Source organism: Gobio gobio (genome assembly GCF_949357685.1).
Source record: "Gobio gobio genome assembly, chromosome: 1".
NCBI classification, from domain to species: Eukaryota; Metazoa; Chordata; class Actinopteri; order Cypriniformes; family Gobionidae; genus Gobio; species Gobio gobio.
Genome location: NC_137097.1, coordinates 56,663,229 through 56,677,573, shown reverse-complemented (window position 1 = coordinate 56,677,573; position 14,345 = coordinate 56,663,229). Strand labels below are relative to the sequence as shown.

The 14,345-nt window shown below is 36.8% G+C and overlaps 1 protein-coding gene across 5 annotated transcripts in view; it reads right to left on the bottom strand.

Moving 5' to 3' along the window:
- The window catches only part of LOC307132447 (syntaxin-binding protein 4), a 49,561-nt gene that overhangs the window by 15,608 nt on the left and 19,608 nt on the right, over positions 1–14,345 (bottom strand). For 3 of the 5 annotated variants that reach the window (XM_079826769.1, XM_079826771.1, XM_079826772.1), the window contains 9 exons: positions 13,772–13,867; positions 10,508–10,577; positions 10,183–10,257; positions 5,142–5,221; positions 3,990–4,113; positions 3,736–3,877; positions 853–959; positions 595–736; positions 370–442 (listed from right to left, as the gene is read on the bottom strand). In XM_079826769.1, coding sequence (XP_079682895.1) covers positions 370–442; positions 595–736; positions 853–959; positions 3,736–3,877; positions 3,990–4,113; positions 5,142–5,221; positions 10,183–10,257; positions 10,508–10,577; positions 13,772–13,867 — 909 coding nt within the window. The remainder of the gene's footprint in view (positions 1–369; positions 443–594; positions 737–852; positions 960–3,735; positions 3,878–3,989; positions 4,114–5,141; positions 5,222–10,182; positions 10,258–10,507; positions 10,578–13,771; positions 13,868–14,345) is intronic. The other 2 variants (XM_079826770.1, XM_079826773.1) reach the window with 1 other exon arrangement.

Here is a 14,345-nt window from a genome sequence, read left to right as displayed (position 1 = left end):
TTTCTTAAAAATCTTAATGAACCCAAACATTTGAACGGTAGTGCATTTATGCAGTTTTGCCTCTTAAGTAAATTCATCTGTTTAATTTTTTTTTTGATATTTTACGTACTTAAAAATATTTGTTTTTGCTGTAAAAAACTAATGTAATATGACATAAAGAGCAGTAGATCTTGTGATTACTTTGCACAAAATGCACTTGTTTTGAAAGGTTATGAAATTAAGAGTACACCTTTCAAGAGGGAAAATATAAGCCTTATAAATAACAAAATCTGCACTGTGAGTGATGAGAAAGAGTGAAAATTAGCTGTAAAGCTTATTACGATAGAGTTAAGGGTGTTAGACATATGAGCCAACCTTTGAGACATGTACCTGAAACCTGTATGTCTGGAGGGCAGATTTCCAGGGAGGATGAAAGCACTGGAACTGTTTCCTCTTGTCGCATCTATGAGAATAAAGTTGTGAAGCATATTACGCAATGCTTAGTAAAAAGATCATAACAAGGAAATTGTCTGTGTATAATGTACACAACAAGATTTTGGTGTAATACTAATTATACAGAGACATGGCGTGATCCGTACACTAGTAAACACTCACCTCAGGAGATCGGACATGAACCTTTAACCGGCTGGGGTTGTATCCATTCGCAACCCCCCTCTGAACCCCGTTATGCAACAACGGGCTGTTGGCAAAAGGTCCTTTTCCTGGGATGAAGGCAATATCCACCACTGGTTCCTGACTTCAAGGGTAAAGAACAGGGACAAAATAAATCAATTCTATAAAAGTACAATGGTACTGATTAATTATTGAATATTGTTCAAAAAGGCTAACAGTTACATAAATCCGAGTGAATACCTGAATTTCACTTTATTGAGCACACTTTTGGCCTCCTCATATGTGACTCCTATCAACGACTCCTTATTAATGGCGATAAGCTGATCTCCAGGTCTGAGCCGTCCATCCTATAAGGCCAAAGCAATGAACATCCTTACTTAATGTTGCTGATCAGTCAAAATTCTTGGCAGACAGTTTGAGAAATCTGCACCAACAGCATCAGCAGGAACATAACCCACTGCACTACTCATCACCAGGTGGAGACCTCTCTCATGTCACAGAGGACACCACTACAGCAACTCCATCCCCCCAGAGACACCAAAGTCACTAAAACTACATAACTGTGCCAAAAGTCTCATATTCGAGTGAACTTAATCCCCTCCCAACCATTTTCACAGCTTGATGCACTATATCCACTTTATTTTGCAACACAGAAGTAAGCTACAGTATGTTCTGTGAATGTGTGAGAGTTCTGATTCATTTGCCACTATAGGTAAATAAATACAACAACGGCAGTAAACAGTGAAACAATTTGCACTACAAACCAGTGTTTACAATTATGACAATACATTCAAATAAATACCAGTTTGCAATATCAAGTAGCATAACAAGCTGTTTTGTTCAGCTAAAATAACTGAAAGCCTCATTACAAATGTCCACGCCGGCTCCTACACCCGCCAATATCTGCAAATAATTGTGACTGTATGTCCTACTGAACAGTTCAAATAAGTTAAAATCAAATACTTACTCAGACCCTGTATGATTTTTGTGTAAAAAATAAAATAAATACAAATAATTGTACCCACCAAATGTTCAAAACGTTTGAACATGTGTGTATTTTTACTGGAAGACACAACAAGAATATTTAGTAAGATTAAATACAGATTCAGTTATTTATTGCAGCATTCCTCTCCTCAAAAAGTCTTGTGATTTGATCAAATTTTAAGTTCTAACTATGAGCAACAGTAAAAGTGTTGCTAGCTTTTGGAGACACCACTAATAAGCAAGTAAACACTAAAACTAAGGGCTAGAAAAAATTATTCTCCTCAAAAAGAAAAAAAAAATCCAATGAACAATATTTCAGATTGGAAGCTCTGAGTTATGATCATTGATTCTGGCTAAATGATTCCACATGAACAATGGACCTTATATAATAGGTGTTACAGATGGCCAACAATTTGACACTGAAAATCTAAGCGATATTGAATATCTGAGTTTCAGCACAACAGTTCTGTAGGTGAATGGTACAGCTCCCCTCCCTTGCTCTGGAGTTTTATATTCCACAGGGAGGGTGATGCCCTAGACGGGGTGCACCTGACCTCTGCAGTCTGCTGCGACAGCACTATCCATACCCAGAACAGCCCAGCAGAGTCTTTACCTACTTTGTCTATCAGGAAAAGCACTTACTGGAGAAAACAATGTAAAGCAGGGGATAAATTGCTTAGATAATTTCCTGGAGATACCTACTTACTACCTACTACCTACCTAAGAGGAAACCTTTGCATTGGCTCAGGCTATAACGCAGTAGTCTGACATTCTAGGACGTCATCCTCACTTAAATCCTAACCCCCTCAGTGATAAAGATTGCTAAATGTGTTAAAGCTTATTGGTAAGGTGTAAAGAGCCGAGTGATCCTTGCCTTAGGGGCAAGGTTCTCAGAGGTTTATAATCTGTTTCTTTCTCCAGCTCAGACTAAACACTTCCCCGAATTGTGTGACATATCCCACTCATTTGTGTTTGTTACTCTCACGCTGACTTTCATTTTCTAATAATTGCATATGTTAGTTCTTACAATCATTTTATTGATGAATCTAGAATATTCTAAATAAGGGGCTATACGCTCTCAGTTAAAGGGTACACTATGTAACCTTTTTTTGTTGTTGTTTTTCAAAATGAACTAACTTTAAACAATGAGTCAATACATCATCGATCCTTCTTCCAAAACGTGTTCTTGTCTTACCCTGATTCACTATGGTAAGCCTATATTACATTTTAGACCTAGCGGGATGGTTTTCATGGGAAATTGTGCACAGAGGAGAGTCTGCTGGCAACAAGAATCAATCTTGGCTTGGCATTTTGGAGACTGTGAGAACTGAGGGATTTTAAATGTTGTAAAAGCGACGCCGGAATAGTGTTGTTATTACTCAACAGGGGAGTAAGGTATTTTATTGAACAGATAAATTGCCATATGTAGCTCTCTAACAGATTTCATTGTAAAGCTATGTCTATTAATGAGTAAAGCAACAGTAACGTCTTCAGCTAGTCAGCTTGAGATACTTTCCATCTAAACTGGTTTTATCCCTTTAGCCTAGTAGTGAATGTTTTATGATCAGTAGGATAAACATATTTATGCGCATAGTCACGCAGAGGCGAAGCACAACCAAGAAATTTGTTTTTCAACCTCTAGAGTTGCCTAATGTAACTTTAACAAGTGAATGAGTTTTCACAGTCTCTTTAGAGGTGGCATAAATGCAATTGCTATTAACTATGTATTTAACAACAATATTAAACAACCGCACACAAACCACACCTGGGACAAATTAAATTCAGTCAAAATGTTTGAGCCTCAACTCATTTTCACCCTCATTATTTTATACTAACTTCTTTAATACTGGGCTGAAACGTAATAACTGGTGAGTAAATTTCCCTGTGAATTTCTTCCTGTGGAGTGATGAATCGATGTTTCCTTATTCCTTATGCCAAAGCGAACTTCACTTACTGTCGAATGGAACACACCTTGTTTTCTATTTACTGAAAGTCATTTGTTCGTGAATCGGACAAACTCCAAACACTTTGCAGTGCAAATTAATAACTGAACCTTGGTCAATCCTGATATCTGTGTGAAAACACTAACACTTACAATTATGCACAAATACATGCAGACACACGGAGCCAATCTCTCACCCGATGACAGTCTCCTCCAGACAGCACTTCCAGGATGAAAACTGCAGGGCCATCAGGTTTGTTGGAGCCACCTCCAATAGTAATACCCATACTGCAGGAGCGAGCGATTGATATCAGCTGAATCACCCCTTCACCTGGGTGACTGAAGCCAAACACACACACATACTCAAAATGACTAGTGCAGTACAGCATGGTGCTAGATCAAAATAAACTGTACATAAACTTTACTAGACTAAATCATTGGTTTCCCGTACCTTAGGGAGCGTAGCAATGGTCCTGTGCTGTTGTAATTACTCTGAGATCCAGCAGGACTAAGCAATAGAGGACTCTGAGATCTGGACGAAGACCCTGATGATGTGCTGTCCAAGTATCTGCCTGCTTTAGCACAAAAAGTGAGAGTTTGTTATTATAAAGTCTGATCAAACTTGACAAAACACTATGTAGTTATATAATAACCACCAGAGGGCAGTGACACAATCCCTAAATGTATCCATTTCAAAAACAGTTGTTTTTTTGAATCCACAATTTTTATTTAAGCAATATTGTAAAAGTTAATAATCGAACTCTTGAAACGCTGTTTGTCTGAGCTAACTGTTGTATAATATAGCAAAAACTGAAGAAAAAATAAATAAATCTCTTCAAAGAAAATGTATATAAAGGTGTCCTGAAATCAAGAGAAGTTGTTATGTAGCGTTCTTTGAGTTTGCAAGTTTTGCAAGTCTCGGAAACTTCGTTACTGTCAAAAACAAACGTACAAAATGTCCAGATGAAGCCATCTGACCGTAACTCCTGTAAATCTCTCATTTGCACTTTTAAATTAAAGACTCAAATGAAACTCTTTGCTGTGCTTAAAGCAAGTTACATCATTAGAATATTCTACACAGAAGGGAGAGCAGGGATAAGACTGAGCAGCCAGTACACTGAGCACACGCTCCGTTCTCAAGAACTTTTCCTGTCGAGTGTCTTTCCTCCGGCAGAAACAGATGTTCAAAATTGCATAATGGACAAATGCGCTGTCTTAAGCCATTTCCAAGGGCTGATTTGTTTCTCCCCCAAACATTATAATTATAATTGACTTGAGCCCCAAAAAAGATTTTTTTTTTCTTTTCCGAAAACAGTTTGTTTGTCTCCTGTTTTACATTTATATTTGAGAATGAGTATAAATGTAGAAGTTAAAAAGGTTAAAGATGATGATGTAGAGATGTGATGGGAATTTATTTCTCTTTTCCTCCTGTTTGTTAGCCAGTTGTGAGAATCATATGGCATGAATCAGCATTTCATAACCTTTGTTATGTCAGGAAGTAGTGAGTTTCGGAAAAGAGATTTTCTAAACCAGAGCACAAAAATGAATGAATAAAAAGGCTTTACACAATGTGCATGTCATGTAAACTTGAGAATATACATACTTTGCTGAATAGGAGAATTCCTGGTAGATCCCGTGCTTCCGTTTGAGCCATATTTTTCAAGGAGCTCTGAAAATTCTCGCCTACACAAAGAAAAAAAAAAATATATATATATATATAATACAAAAAATTAAAAACAAAACAAAAACCTTTAGACACGTAAATGACATAACAGCCCTTACTTTCCTCATATTATGTAACAGCTTGCACAATTCCAAAATAATATCATGTCAGTTAATTCGTTTAGGGCAGAATGTGAAGGACTCAGGAATGTTATCTACACAATCCTAATAAGCTCTAAGCAGATATAAGTACTCTCTAGAGGGCTGAATTCAGTGATTAAAATATTCCACATCATTACTAGAAGGAAAAGCATGGCCTATGTTATAAATCTACTCTAAACGTTTCATCTGCTGCAAGTAGTCTGGTTGACTGATATTATTTTTTACAGTTTTTCTCAGTCGCTTTGGTACATTTCTCGAATCATCCTCGACATTTGCAAAATAGTAAGTGCATTTCTCAAAACAATTCGTACAAATAGCAAAACACCATGGATTACTTGCAAAAGCCAGTCTCTTGCTCAAAATCCTTAGTTCATCTCTCAAAAGTAAATATCTGTGTCAATGAACATGTCAGAGCCATCAGAATGTCCTTGTGACTTTCATTCTTTCCAGAATGAAAGTCCTTGTGTCATTGTGTATGAATAAGACAAATTGCTTAGTCATGTTGTCAATATAACTGTACTCTGGAGGGATGTTCTGATGTAAATATGGCTAAAATTTTTATGACAATTATTGTAAATTGTAGGTTACACCTTAGTGTATGTGGGAGTTTGAATGCAAGAGACTGGACAAGATTCACATTTATGCTTTTACTGTTTGTACTGTAATTTGTTGACAGACCATGTCATTGCGATACAGAAAGGAAAAGACAGCACTGCATAGCACAAAGAGAAAAAAAAACAGAAAAACAAAAGTAGAAATGTGAACGTCTAATGGAAATGTATAGAAATATGCTTGACATTTTATGTCAACTTGTTCAACCATTTTGCATTTAAAGACTTATGCTTTGAACTAATGCCTAAATGTTGTGTGGGGCGAGACTATTCAACAGAGACCCATTATAATACATTTTGATCAACATGACATAAGCAACTGATAATGTAGGTAAAAGCAGAGAATTGTACATATTCATTTGCATGGATGCACACAAGCATTTGCAACTTGTTCAAAGAAATGAGAAACTGCTTTTTTGATGTGCACAAGTGACACAATGATGTGAAGATTGAACAGGTAGCTTTGAGAATTTCAATTCTGATCTGAGAAATGTACCAAAGCGACTGAGAAAAACTGTAATAGGTGATGCCAAAGCCAATATAGGGCTCAACAATAAGGTGATTTTTGAGGTCTGGTAATTCAAAATTTTACTTTTCCTGTCAAAATTTTCATTGGTCCCACCACAAAGAAATATCCATTTTACTTTTAGAAATGTATTATAGACAGACAGACAGACAGACAGACAGACAGACAGACAGACAGATAGATAGATAGATAGATAGATAGATAGATTTTGTGATCAGCCTATTGAGTAAAAATAAACATGCTGAGTTCTCTTTAGTTCCCTTTAGTTAGGCTGGGCACTATCTACAATCTATTTAAATATTCCCCTCCATCCCAGACCATTTTCCCCCAGACACCTCTTGAACGTCAGATATAGGTCAACAGAAATGTCCTGTCACTGGACTCAAAACCTTATTCAGTTATGGACATGTGTTGATCACGCACTGGTGCACAGCCTCAGCCACTGGCCTCTTTACCTACATGCAGGTGTCCCTGAGTAATCCCAGATCTTTGCTTACTATATAAAGCGACTATATGGGTTCAGAAGACTACATAAAGACAGCCAAGCCTTCAATAACTACTAGACCCATAATTCTTTGTGTTCCTCCAGAATATATCTAGGTTTACTCAAAGTGACAGCTTTCAAAGTGCATGATGAAATGCAAAAAGAGCTTTTTCCTCCTTTTCCTTCGTCCTCAGGACAGGTTATCAGTGCGGATTAAAGGGAGGGAGGTCACGCAAGGTTGTGATGCATATGGTAAGGAGCTGACTCTAAAAGGCTTGAACGCTGTCTCAATAAACCACCGTGTATACATACACATTCTAAACCATTCTCATAAATGCACACAAACAAAAAGCCCAAAAATGCTGCGCTCAGTCTTTCGGTCCCTGAAGACTTTCAGGTTGTTGATATGCGAGTGGAGGCAGCGGAGGTCTTTGCATGGAGGCAGAGGCGTAATCCCCTCAATGCGCATTGGTTAAGGGCAGAACGCAGATTAAACCATGGAGACGCAAGGACTCATCTCATCATGGCTTAAAATGTGAGTCTGTTCTCATTCTCCCTCGCACTCGCTCCCTCCGCATCTCCATGCACGCAATGCCTTTTTCCTTTATTCATACAATCCCTAGGCTGCCAGTCCAGTCCTGCCTTAAGTAATATGCCTCTGCGTCTGAAATCACGTACTGTCTGAGTAGGTACTACAGGTGTTTAAATTGACTTTTCGACCATTTAAAAAGTATGTTCTATATCAGTGGTTACAACAATAAATATTATTAGGAATAAACGGACTCATTTTTTGAACTGTGCAGAGATGTAGTTGAATAGTTAGACCTACCATGCTACTGTATTTTAATGTTGGTCATTATAGTGGTACTTGGAGAGCCAAATATTTTCTGAGGTGGTACTTGGTATAAAAAGTTTGAGAACCACTGTTCTATATAGTATGAATATGGGAAGTATGAATGAAATTCAGACATACTACATTCGCCATGTTGTTAGTCACTTGACCTACCAGTGTCAGCTGTGTCACTTCACTGCCATTCATAAATCCTCTCAAGTGGCCTCATGGGATAGTAAAGTGTCCATCAAATGCGTACGTCAGTATCTCGGCAGAAGTAGTAGGTCATCCTTTTCGCCTACTGTTTTTCGAATACTATGCATTCAGACATACTACTCTTTTGGCGTACCGTTTTTTGCATTCTATATAGAAGTGAAGTATTCGATTTTGGAGGCAGCATATTTCTAGATGTGTACCTAAATATAAGGTTATGAGAGGATAAATACCTATTAATCTATTAATTAAGGCTAAAGTGGCCCAGTAATATGGGAGAACATCCTTGTATTCTTGCTGCTCACTCACTCAAATCAAATATATGCTGAACAGGTGTTTGTGCACTATTCTGTCTATTTAATTCAAAATAAAACAACAAAAAGAGAATTTAGGGAACATAGCATTATAATGTACAGTATGAAAATGGATATTCATTTTGAGATTTGTAAAAGATTAACAATGTTAAATTGATTGGTGGTTGCACTAATAATTTAAATTTAAAGAAGGAGAGCATTAAAAATACTCATAACTGAAAAATGACAGCTCATTACTAAAAGGCGACAGACCTAATTTAACTGAAGTTTTAGAATGTGAAAAGTTCACTAATATTGCCATGAGCAGGAATGCTGTTTTTCCATTTAACATTTTTTCTAGTGAGCAAAGTTAACAGTGGAGGGAGGCAGTATATGGGAGCCCTGCGGGCCAGAAGCTCGTCTTTGAATAGCTCGCCAATAGACTCACAGGCACTGCCAATACTCAGTCAGATCTAGTTTATGAACAAAATTATTCATCTTTCATTGAATTATTTAACATGTCTTCAAAAGGGGTGGACATTCAAATGAAATATATACTCAGGTCAGACATCCATAGATCAATATCAGTGGATGAGAGTGTTTAAGTGATGGCAAGTGTTGGTTAAATGTCACTAAATAAGTGGCAGGTTGGCAATGAAATGGACTATAAGCAGTAGAGACCAACAAACAACCAATTGGTTTGGTTAGAAAGGTCAACTTTTTAAATAATTATTTGGTAAATATTTTTTACATATACATACATGTCTCTTATGCTCACCAATGTTGCGTTTAATTTATATAAATAACAAAAATACATAAAAATAGTAATAGTGTGAAATATATATTATTACAATTGAATGTCCAATTACATTTAATTTAAAACTGTTTTCTTTTTGAATATATTGAAAATATAATTTATTCCTGTGATGTCAAAGCCGAATTTTCAGCATCATTACTCCTGTCTTCAGTGTCACATGATCCTTCAGAAATCATTCTAATATGATGATTTGCTGCTCAAGAAACATTTATTATTATTATCAATATTGAAAACAGTTGTGCAGCTTAATTTTTTGGGGGGAAACATGATATGACTTTTTCAGTATTCCATTAGAAAGTTTAAAATAACAGCATTTATTTGAAATAGAAATAGAAATCTTTCTGTCATTTTTGATCAATTTAAAGCTGAAGTATTAATTTCTTTCAAAGAAAAAAATTATATCTTGCTCACCCCAAACTTTGGATGGTATATTTTATAATTGTGCTTATTGTGCTTTGAGCTTAATGTAAAAAAAAATCTTTGGAAGCAACATTTAAAATCAACTTTTTAAGGGCCAGAGTTATTAAACAGGGCAAATTAGTGTGAGAGCGCTATTCCAAAAAGGTGCAGATGGGAGTGGTAAGTTCTGCGCGTGATCCACTGACGACACGCAAATGAAAGAACACAGATACAGCCGTAAATTTCCATAAAGACCAACACAATCTACCTAGAGGAGCGCAAATTAGCGTCTGGTTTAAGAAACTATTTTTTGGGGCAATAAATAATGTCACAAATACCAGTAAATTGCCTAGCGTAAACCTCAGTAAATCCCCTTGCACGAATCATTGAAATATTCTCCTCCAATACATTTTCCATCTAAAAGGGAAACTCCAACAAATGCATATGCAGGTCAGCCACAAATGCAAGTCCACGCCTTTTCAGCGCTTTTTTGTGTGTCTTAAAATAGTAAATAGTATTTTTTTAACACCAAAAAAGGGTTTGCGCTGACACAGGTTATTAGTAAATCTGGCCCTAAATGTCTAAATGGACATTAAGTTTGTGAACTTCAGAGCAGATGTTATGATGGATGGATCAGTGGCTTACCTGGCTTCCTCATCTCTGGCTATGAGAAGGCGCATGTGATTGGTTGAGGATGCTGATCTGAGAATGTCCACCGCTCTACAATCAAGATCAAGAACAAGATCAGGCATCAAGTGTTTTAAAGGTAATAAAAGTATATCAAGTGGCTAATTTTGCAGGAAGAGGACATATTTGTTACAGGTAAAAGTGAATAAAAGACTTAAACAGTCCTTAGGATATTTTCAGACATTTTCTTTGAAGAAAGGGGAACCAGGGGCATCACAGAAAGTGCATACAAGCAGAATAAAAGAACAAATGAATTTTAAAAATAAGAGAGTGCAGTACGTACCGTTCACTTGTCACACCAATCAAGCTTTCACCATTCACCTCCAAGATTTGGTCTCCAGGTTGCAGGTTTCCTAATGAAGTATTTACAAAATAAAAACTATAAAGACCCATGAAATGACTGGAAAAATATATTACTATGACATACTACATTACATACTATCCGTAGGTTCAGGGTTAGTAACTAGTTATTACCCACTAATTGCAATTAATATAATAAGTACATATTATCTACATGGGTAAAAAGCCACCAATACTTTTATTTAGCAAGGATTCATTAAATTGATCAAAAGTGACTGTAAAGACATGTATAATATTCCAAAACATTTCAAATAAATGCTGTTCTTTTGAACTTTCTATTCATCAAAGTATCCTGAAACAAATGTATCAGTTTTTCCACAAAAATATGAAGCAGCACAACTGTTTTCAACATTGATAATAATAATAAATGTTTATGAGCATCAGATCTTCAAATCAGAATGATTTCTGAAGTAATGATGCTGAAAATTCAGCCTTGACATCACAGGAATAAATTATATTTTAAAATATATTCTGCTATATATTCTAAAATATAAAATATATACACTATAGTGTTTTTATAACATAAAAAAGTAAATAGCCCAGAAAAAAAGTCCAAAAATGCATTTTGTTAAAAATGTTTATTGTCCTAATTTAGCAACTTCTTGTGTGTTTTAGCAAATTGTGACTGTAGAGGAGACAGCATACGCCCCTCAAATCTTTTCATTTCTGTAGGACATATTAAGAACATCTCTCTCAGATGTAGGTCAGGGTTACGTCTTCTCGACCCCCTCTACCTTCACTTCAGTGATATCTTGTCAGAGCAAATCAAATCAGGAATGGAACAAGCTGCAAAGTCTCAAAAGGGTCATCTGTGTCCTACTTTGTGTCAGAGAACTCTGGGCCAAATACCACCTTTACAGTGTCCGATTTTACATTCACCCTAGATTATCAGTACTGTGAAAAGCTGTCTAGATTCCCTCAGAATATCTGTCTGCCAGTTAAATGCCAGCATGCTTGATTTGTCTTTCCACCAAACCAAAGAGAGCAGCCAGGAAGCTTGCTGCGTTCTCTGAATGGTGAGCTAACAGTAATCATTGAGCAGGCTAAAAACAAGCAAAGACCCCCTCAGAGCGCATGCGCCCATATAAGCTCCCCTATACCCTGTGCTCGGGAGCAGCAGAATGGGAGACAGCCTCTAATTCCAGTCCGTCAGGGGCATTAACTCTAAGCACAGGGATGATGCTAAACTCCCCTTCACACGTGAGAGACTTAAGCAGAGGTATACGCAGCCAGACAGACAATCTGTTTCACAGAAACGTAAACAGCTGCACTGACACGGTTTCCTTTCTAAACTTTACAATTTCTGTTTCACTGTGGTTGTTATATTTTGGCTATTATGTTTCACATTCAAATTCTGATTTTGGTTTAAACGCAAATGCTAATCTCCAATTACAGTAAATGATTTGATTTATAATAACAAGATTGATTCACTTTGTTCATTAGCAAAAGCTGTTGACTATAATGTGGATCAAAGCAATTTCATTAAGCTCGCTGGTCAGAGCAGATTACAACTTTCCATTGTTGACTAGCCTCACCACCACTGGTAACTATGCAATTATGCTAGTCTAACAGCTAGACCAGCATGGAAATTCATGCTTTTCTGAGCTGCTGTGTCAGAGAGACCACCTGGATATGTTTCGGGGAGGTCTCTCCTACAGTAGGTTTACATGCATCCAAGGTCAAAAAACAAAATCTTTCTTTGAATATGCATTGCTCATCACCCCTTTTATCACAGTGTCTGAAACAGCTTGATAAAGGATTCGACCTCTCGCTTCCTGAGAGCTTCATCTGCTCTGATTGGTCAGAAGACCCAGTCTGTTTTGATTGGTCTACCACTACAGCACGTGTCAGAAACAAAGTGCCTATTACCATATCGGAATTTCGGCTCTGGAGGCTACACAGTGATACACAGTGATATGTTTTAATGTATCAATTCCAGCACAAGTCATCATCCGTTGTCACTGCACGCAAAGTGGATTTGCATCGCAGAAAACGTATTCTCAACATGTCGACAGTTTGACGTTTGTCATATCTAGTTTTGGTTTTGTTTCCTGTCTTTTATTTTGCAGTCATGGTTCCTTTGTTTCCTGGTTTGTCATGTGATTCCCTTATCCAGTGTGATCTTGTCATGTGCTTCCCTTGGTTCATGTGTTATATTCTCATTTGTTCTTGTATTATCAGTTCTGTTTTCTCATTGGTTCATTGTTTGATTGTTCTCAGGTGTTCCTTGTTGAAAGTAAGAAATAATAATTTCCCTTTTATGCATCAGGTGGGGTTGTCAAGTTTTTTCACACCAGCTGTCCTGACCTTCCGATACTGCATGACGTTTGAAGCATCAATCACGTGGTATCTTTTTGATACAAGCATTGGTACAGTGTGTGAAACAATATTGCTTTGAAAACTGCGCCGGAGCATCGGAGCCCCGGTACTATCAACAGTCCCATCACTAATGTATCCATTGTTCCTTTGATATGTATTGAAGTACATAAGCCATTCCATGTTTCCATGTGCCAGGTCTGTTCATAGTCAAGTTTTGTTCATGGGTTGTTTCACGTTTAGGATTTTGGTTATACTTTATGTTTCATGTTTCACCACACAAACATCCACACATAACCTCCGTTCTGTTTCAACTTTTCTTCTCAAAACTTCCACGACCAAACTCCGTACTATGGGAGATCGGGCCTTCTGCTCAGCAGCCCCCCCGTCTGTGGAATGCTCTCCCTGACCACTTGCCGACCCCACAGACTGTAGATGCTTTTAAACGTGGTCTTAAAACCCACCTTTTTAGCAGAGCTTTTGATTGATTTGTTACTTCTTTATTTTTCAGTTTTATTTATATTTTTTGGTTGTTTTAAATCTGTAGCACTTTGTGATTTTGTTTAATATAAAGTGCGTTACAAATAAAATGTATTATTATTATTATTATGTTTTTGGATTTTTGGACACTAAATAAACTGCACTTGGGTTTACAACACTGAGGCTGGCATTATTTTGCTAATTTGTACGTAGGTTTGAAACAGCAAGTGAGGCTGGAATTGCTGATGACTTCATTTGTCATGCACTTTGATCTTTAAATCTTTGCAGACCTTGTACATTCACAAACAGCTGTATTTCACTGCATAAAAGGTAATATTCGAAAATACTTTAACATTTCAAACTGCGATAAAATATCTATGAGAAAACTTACCATCACTGGAAGCAAGGCCACCAGGTAAGATCCTCTTGACATAAACACCATATTCCTCTCCTGTTAGTTCTTTCACACCACCGATCACTTTGATTCCTTAAGAAGAGAAAAAGCATCACTCAAAGTAAGACACTGTAAATATTATTCTTTCATTTGTATTGCTGTTGATATTGTTTTTATCAATCAAAAAAATATAAACAATACACAGAAACCATACCACAGTCCCCGACAACAGGATTGTATAGCCATTTTGATTGCATTGCCAGTACTCACTGACAATTTGATGACAGGTGATTGTGAAATGAAAGATATAAACATTCACTGACAAAACAGACTATGATTCCTTCTTTTTCTATCTAAACAAGAGAAGATAAACCAGATATATCATGTTTACCATGAACAATATGCAGCGTTACCTGATGCATGCTGAAAGAGCTTTTGCTCTCAAGTTTTATTTGTGTTCTGAGAGACTCAAAGTCATTTTAATAGTTATAAACATACTTAGCTTTGACTTTTTAATGAGAACTGATTATAGACAATTACTTGATTATAAGATCAATTGCTTAAGAGTGCA